Source organism: Grammomys surdaster, unplaced genomic scaffold, assembly GCF_004785775.1.
Source record: "Grammomys surdaster isolate TR1022 unplaced genomic scaffold, NIH_TR_1.0 132, whole genome shotgun sequence".
In the NCBI taxonomy this organism is placed as follows: Eukaryota; Metazoa; Chordata; class Mammalia; order Rodentia; family Muridae; genus Grammomys; species Grammomys surdaster.
In genome coordinates, this window is record NW_021604590.1 from 5,211,201 (window position 1) to 5,218,797 (window position 7,597).

General features: G+C 45.0%; 1 protein-coding gene across 1 annotated transcript in view; it reads right to left on the minus strand.

Annotated features, from left to right (window-relative positions):
- The window catches only part of Lama1 (laminin subunit alpha 1), a 126,019-nt gene that overhangs the window by 50,771 nt on the left and 67,651 nt on the right, over positions 1 to 7,597 (minus strand). Inside the window, exons 18-23 of the mRNA XM_028762234.1 lie at positions 6,651 to 6,862; positions 4,369 to 4,475; positions 3,884 to 4,064; positions 3,005 to 3,141; positions 1,861 to 2,097; positions 290 to 532 (exon numbers count right to left, since the gene is read on the minus strand). Coding sequence (XP_028618067.1) covers positions 290 to 532; positions 1,861 to 2,097; positions 3,005 to 3,141; positions 3,884 to 4,064; positions 4,369 to 4,475; positions 6,651 to 6,862 — 1,117 coding nt within the window. The remainder of the gene's footprint in view (positions 1 to 289; positions 533 to 1,860; positions 2,098 to 3,004; positions 3,142 to 3,883; positions 4,065 to 4,368; positions 4,476 to 6,650; positions 6,863 to 7,597) is intronic.

Sequence of the window (7,597 nt, forward strand, 5' to 3'; positions counted from 1 at the left end):
CACACACATACACACAACCCAGATTTGATCTGCAGATTCTCCCAGTGTCCCCAGATGAAAAGCTTCATTTTAATGCCAGAGAAAAAGGACTTTTCATTGATTAGGTTCAAGCTATTGCTCAGCATCAGCGTCAGGAAGTACACCTTGGAGATGCTGTAGTTATTTCTTCTTTCCAAGAAAAGCCTTCAATGGATGAGCTAAAGGTGGGCATAGATTGCCTTTATCTCCATTTATATCACTGGATCCCAGAAGTGGTCAGAGGACTCTGACTCATATAGCAAGCAAATCACTGTCTTAGAATTTCTGATGTCCTTGTTCTCTCCCAGTGCCCACCTGACTCCCAAAGGCAAGAGGGCTGAAACTCTTTCATTCTATGTATGTGACTTACCGGAGCCCTCACATAACCCTTCAGCTCCGAGCAGATCTGCGATAGACCAAAGCAGAAGCAGGGGCTGCAGCCTAGAGGGTTGTCCTCTCGCAAGGCAAAGGTGCCAACTCGGCACTTATCGCACTGGGGTCCCAGGACATTCTCCTAAGGGTGAAAAGAAAATAAATGAATGTCTGAAAGGGAAGAGATGTGACTTTATGCACACACAGAGACAAAATAATAAGACACACGGACAAAATAATAAAACATGCATTACTAAGCTCAGTCTCTGGTGGCCACGTCTCTCACGGAAGTCAGACACTCAAAACTCCCGAGTTATGACTGAGGGTCAAAAGTATGGTGGAACAAACTGCAAATACATATTCGCTAATGTGAATCTCCATGGTCTCTAGGTGATGCTGAGAGCCTCCAGACAAAACCCCAGGCTAAGTGAAGGCCAGCCAGGTCTGACTGACTGGAGCCAGGACTGTTGCTAGGAGACATGGTACGACACTTACAAAATGAACCTCTGTGAATCCTTCCATCATCACCTCAATTCCTACACCAATACCCCAGCTTCAGGCTGCTACCTCCTCTTCCTCACAGAGACTAGAGAAAGTGGCAGTGACCTGGCAACAAAGCATGCTGGGAAAATCAACAGACACATGTGTAAGTCAAACTGAATTAAACTCTTACCTCATGGAAAATTATGGTACAAAGTTTCCCTTTACTTTAGCAAGCACATATAACAATCACCAGTCTCAGAGCATAGCTATAAAATCCCCAAATCTTCCCCAAAGCCTTGCTTGCTACTTTGTTTCTTTGAGAATGAATGGCTACCCAATCCATGGGTGCGTGCTAGGACTGTCTTCAGAGAAGTTAGGTCACCAGACACTTGTAACTGGTAAAACTCCGTTCTAAGACTTTTTCATCATTTCAGGAGAGAACACTGTGACTTGTTATAATAATTTTAAATGTGTTTTTTCCTTTCTTGGATCCGGCTTTCAGAATGACAACTCTGAGACTACTTATTATTAAAGGTCTAGGCCATAAGTTTTAGCTCATTCCCTGATGAGCTCTTCACTTATTTAAGCAATTTTAACGATTCTATGTCTACCATTTGACTGGTTAACCTCTCCTTCAGTTCTGGCCTGCTTTTTCCTTCTTATCTCCTCAGCGTCTCTCTGAGTTTCTCTACCTGCTGGTTTACATTCGTCTCCCCTGCCTGTCTCCCTGAATCACTCATCTCATCTCTTATCTCTCACCGCTTCCCAGAATTCTCTCTTCCTGCCAGTGTCCCACCTCCTATTTCCTATGTTAGCTCATTAGCCATCAGCTTTTTGATTGATAGGTGATATCAAAGTATCAAACAGTCTGAGAAAGTGTTTGAAACTGTACTTCTAATCAGTAGAATCTATGGAAGTAGTCAGAAGCCTCGTAGTGGGAGAGAGGAAGACAGGAGAAGGAAACTGAGGCTCGAAGATCCACAATACCTTGCAGGAGCAGGTGCCACCATCCTCTGAGCAGCTGCAGAGACCCTGTTCCGGGTCACAAGTGTCAGCCAGTGTTCCCCTCAGATCACAGTCACAGGGAACACAGTCAGGAAAACTTCTGTAGCCCAAAGAGCACTGATGGCAGCTCTGCCCACCAAACCCTTCTTTGCAGGGACAGTGGCCAGAGAGAACATCACACTGGGGACTTGTGGAGCCCACAGCACTGCAGTTGCAAGCCTGGGAGAGAGAGAGAAAAAGAGAAAGAGGAGGGGGGGTAAATATAAATATAAGGGCAGAACTTATATCCTCAGAAAGTACAGAAACTCAGACATCAGGGAAACATTGTCTGGGGCAATAATGTTGGTAAATTGACCTTGCACTGTTCCTAAGTGGAGCTGTTCTACCAGGAACCATGGGACAAAGGTCCCATGGCAGGGCCTTTGTGTACATTAGTGACACCAACACAGTATATTAAAACTCTGAACTAGAATTAAATCTAATGGTGCAATCAGCTCCAGCAAAAATATTTTAGAGGAGAAGTAATGTCTCCACTACTCTGAAACCCAATTATGCCTAATTCTAAGCTAATTAATTACAGAACAATTGAGCTCTCAGATTCAACCTAATTCTCTAATGAAACTATTGACAACTCCACTGGAAAATATAGACTAGACTAAAGCATAGTTAAAGGTCAATATCTATATGTCTATATAACTATACATCTGTAGATAGATAAATAGATAACTATATAACTATATATAGTTATATAAATATATAGATGTATTTCTACCTACCAATTTCACAGCTAAATTCTTAAAAAAAAAAAACCCAAAATAAGAAATTTGAAAGATGCTAACTCTCCCGCATTATTCCGGAGACAATTATTTACATATTTATTTATTTAAAGGTGGGGGGTCTTCATAGCCTATCTCCCCAGACTATACTATAACTAAACCCAACTAAACCCAAACAATCCCCCTGACTCAGCCTCCTAAGTAGCCAGGAGATGCATAGCCAGTGCTCCATGCTGTACAGATTTTAAATATGAATCATGGCAGTACAACTGCTTAAAGCCAGGAGACCAGATAATAGGCAGTTTGCAGCAGGGAAGAACGACTCATTCCAGCGCTGTGGCAGCACCCACCTGGCATCCCTGCTCCGGGTCCAGACCCCAGAATGCCTCTTCACATTCCTCACACTTCAGACCCTGAGTATGCGGGGGGCAGAGACACTCTCCAGAATCGGGGTCACAGTTATTCTGAGTATGAGCACAATCACAGGCTGAAACAAAAGAACCATCACAGACTCAGAAGGGGGATGTGGCCCAAGCGTGAGAGTTTGATAGCATAATTGTTATTTATAATTGGAACCTCTATTAAAAGAGATACAAAGGTTCCCGAGACCTTTTCATCTATCTCTGAGGTAGCTGCGCACTCGATAAGCCCGGGTCTGAGAGGTCAACAGAGTGGCACAGATACCTGAAGGACAGAAGAACAGAAGGCAGCAGTTCTCAACCTGTGGGTCATAACACTGATGGAGGTTGAACGACCTTTTCGCAGGGGTCACATATGACATATCCTGCATATAGATATTTTATATTGCAATTTACAACAGTAGCAAAGTTACGGTCATGAAATAGCAAGGAAAATAATTTTATGGTTGGAAGTCACCACCATACGAGGAACTGTATTAAAGGATGACAGCACTAAGGAGGATGAGAACCATGGCCCTAAGGCCACTGACTTCTTTTCAGCTGCCAATTGTGTTAGATGTGACCCCCTAGTCCTTACAAAAGCTTCTGGGCTGCAGTTAGAACTCAAAAACTAGAACTAAGGTCACAAAGCAAGCAGGTTGGGAGCCAGGACCAAAGTGAGTGCTCACACCCTAAGAGAGGTTAGAAACAGAAAACAGGTATAGAGCCCCACCGTAAGGAGCAAAGTAACGTTTCACAGAAGCTATTATGACACCAGGAAAGGTGACAGGACAAGTTTTACAGGGGAACACAAGGTACTCCAGTGCTTACGTGTGCAGCCACCATCCTGGAATGCATAGAAGCCATGTAAACACCTGTCGCACTGTTTTCCAGAGACACCTGGTACACAGTGACACTGTCCTTCCTCTGTGCAGTTGTCAGATATGGAGCCTTCCACACTGCAGTTACAGGGTACACAGCCAAGCCCTGTGTCCAACCCATAATAGCCAGACTGTGTCACAAAAGAGGAAGAACCATGGGGTTAGTGGCCTATACACACAATGGAATGTTCTCCAAGTCACAGGCGAGGTGTTTCTCGGAATGGCAGCACACCCCTACTCCTGGGCACACTGTGTGCATGTTTTGGGCACACTGTGTGTATGTTCTCTTGATCGGGAAAGACACAGCACAGGGTGGCCAAGCCCAGGGGTGAGCCCTTCCCATGTGAATTCAAGTGCCCAAGGACCCAGGCTAAGTGTCAATTCTAAACACTGGGAAGTCATTGAATAGCATGCTATGCCCAGTAAGCATCTTACCAGGCATTGGTCACACTGTTGTCCTGTCACGTGAGGTTTGCAGTCACACAGTCCAGTTTCCAGGTGGCAGACCCCAGAAAGGGAGCCGTTCGCATGGCAGTCACAGGCTAGGACACACAAGAAACATGAGGGCTGTATTTATTTACTTTACTATAATTTGAGTAAAAGCCATTTAATCCCCTAAGGAAAAGGCTTAAACATTCAACATACCAGATCACAGAGCTAACATACTTCACAGACAATGAGAGTCCTGTCAGTGTGAGAAGCAACCCCAGAAGCAGGGGTGTTGGCCCTGGACCTGAAGATCTGACAGCCCGAGTGAGGGTTCTTGGGATCAGCTGCCTGGCTAATCCACCTTTCCTGAGAACCTGGCTTCCCTCCAGCCTGTGGTTTTCCTTTGTATATGTGGAGCAATGCCCCAGTTTTGCTTGAGATCCTGAGAGACACAACCCTGCTGTCCTTTAGAAAGGACTTACTCTTGCATGCCATAGCCTGACTCTGAACATGACTCCTACCTTCCCAGCACATGGCCTGCTGGCTAACACAATGATAGATGCTCTCTAGCTGGAGTTCTCCCAGCTTGCCCTCTCTCCTTCCCCTACCCCTACACTTCCTTCCTTCCCTCCCACCCTCTCTTCCTCCCTCCTTTCCTCCCTCCCTCCCTCCCTCCCTCCTTCTCTTCTCCTCTGCTTTTTTGACAGATTGTTCTGAAGTATATCTCTCTGGCACCCCTCTTCTATGTCCCTCTCTTTCCCTAGTATCAACCTCAACTCTAATTTTCTGTCCTCCTGGTCTCTTATGTGCTAATGCATCACTTTTTAAAGCCTCTAGGACACTCCAAGTGCTAAATTCAGTGAGGAGATTTTAGTATTCATCATGCAGGATCTTTCTTCAGAATTTGACCCATCTACCATCTACTCCCAGTATTTGAAATTAAGGTTTCCATGTTGCTAAAGTTCAGGCTGATGAGCCAAAGTCATGTTCTTTTCATCGAATGTGTGCCTAGAATTTTATTTTTCTGTATGATTGGCACCACCTCCTCTGTATGCTGCGATATAAGGCCAAGGTTTACCTGGAATTATCAAAATATACAAGTGGCATTATTATCCGTGCATCCCTTCCTTGAGACAGTTCAAAACCCAGACCTACACAAGGTCAAGATAGCAGAAATGGCAGCATGACCCAGAGAGGGGACCATGTGGCTAAGTTGGCAGCTGATGGCTACTAGAGAGTTTTCTTCAGAGATGCGCCCCCCTTTCTTTGCTACCCAAACTTCAAGTTTCGGTGCATGGCCCCAACTCCACCCACACAGCAGCAACACTAAAGAGACTCCATGTGTTTAAAAGCAGAGTGCAGGAAATTGGGAGGGAGATGTGGAGCGGGGAGATGGGAGGGGTTGAAGAGGATGAGAGGAGCTGGAGGGGAGGGAGTGGGGACGAATGTGATACATTGTATGCATGTTTCAAACTCTTCACACAATAAAGCGTTTTGTTAACTATGCAAAAATACAAACACTGAGGGTTTCAGTATCAGCCCCAAAGCTTGAAAACCTCAGGCACATGTAACTGACTGTCTCAATGAGTACTTCTACATCATAAATAGTTTCAAGGCTCCAAACAGAACTAAGCAAGTTGGGGCCAAGTAGTACATGGGCAGACCACCAGGGTTGTGCCACCACCATGGTGTCAGAAAGAGAACCTCGTCCTTGACCGTGAAGGATATGAATTTTCTAAACTTCTGACCTTTAGAGATAACCGCTAATTAGGCTGCTGTAGAATACAGAGTTCGGAGTATTGGGTCCATGTCGGATAACAGGAGACCCATCATCAGTACACAAGACAGATTCAAAATATGGTCTTTGTGATGGGGCCATGTTGGCCCAGGGAGTAGCACTATTAGGAAGTGTGGTCTTGTTAGAATAGGTGTGGCCTTGTTGGTGGAAGTGTGTCACTGTGGGTGTAGGCTTAATTACCCTCATCCTAGCTTCCTGGAAGCTAGTCTTCTGTTTGCCTTCTGAACAAGATGTTGAACTCTCCTCCTGCACCATGACCGACTGGATGCTGTCATGTTCCCACCTTGATGATAATGAACTAAACCTCTGAACCTATAAGCCAGCCCCAATTAAATGTTGCCCTTATAAGATCTGGCTTGGTCATGGTGTCTGTTCACAGTAGTAAAAATCTAAGTAAGACCCTCTCCACCAGACTGAGTCCTTCTGACAAATGTTACGGAATTCACACAGCAATATATAACAACTGTGACCCCCTTGCTCAGGTACTCACCTCGGCAGTTTTTGGCAGTCACGGCGTCTCCATAGAAGCCATCTGCACATCTCTCACAATGGGCACCGTCTGTGTTCCACAAACACTTCAGGCATTCTCCTGTGACAGAGTCACAGTGGCCAGCCTCCAGGGGATCGACATTGCCACTGCAGTTGCATGGTACACAAGATCCCCCTGGCACTGTTGGGTTTCCATAGTAACCGTCTGCACATCTATATCCAAGATAGAAAGCGAGGTCTAGTCAATAGGATCACTCAAGATACTACCCAGCAAGCCAGGGACTCCCTGGATGGCTAATAAATCAGATCGGCTCTTTCCCTTAAGATTTGTGATGGAAAAGAGGTAACTTTCCATCCTGACAGTCACAAATCTTCCTCGACTTTTATGAGATGGGAACAGATCCAAAATGAGCATAAGCCCAGAAGATGTGAAACCATGACCTTCTCTTGGCCACTGAGGATATCACCCAGCTCTTGACAGGCTGAACCAGGGGCAGGTGTCAAGGCTCACACATGGGAAAAGACAAGACTGGCTTTTGAGTGCCAGAGAATGACTCTTAAATCAGACCACCCAATGCCTTCACTATTTTCTGAACTACTGAATTCTTAGTCGTGTGACAACTGTAACTACTGACCTCTCTTGCCCTCTGCCATTGTCCTTATGTGAATACTGATGTGCTCCAGGAGGTGGAACACTGTTCTCTCAATGGGCATCTTGCTTTTCTCCATGATCTTACAAAATAATGGTAATTCACCAAGACGACAAGACCACACTTAAGTACATATTTTAAGCACGCATCACGACACATTGTATATATACATTGAGCTATCACATCATGTCTACAGGGGTTTGGACAACTGATAATGTTTCAATTAGCACTGAAGACTTGTAGATATTTAAGAAGATAATATAAAACGTGTACTGGATTTTTGAGACAATGTTATTGC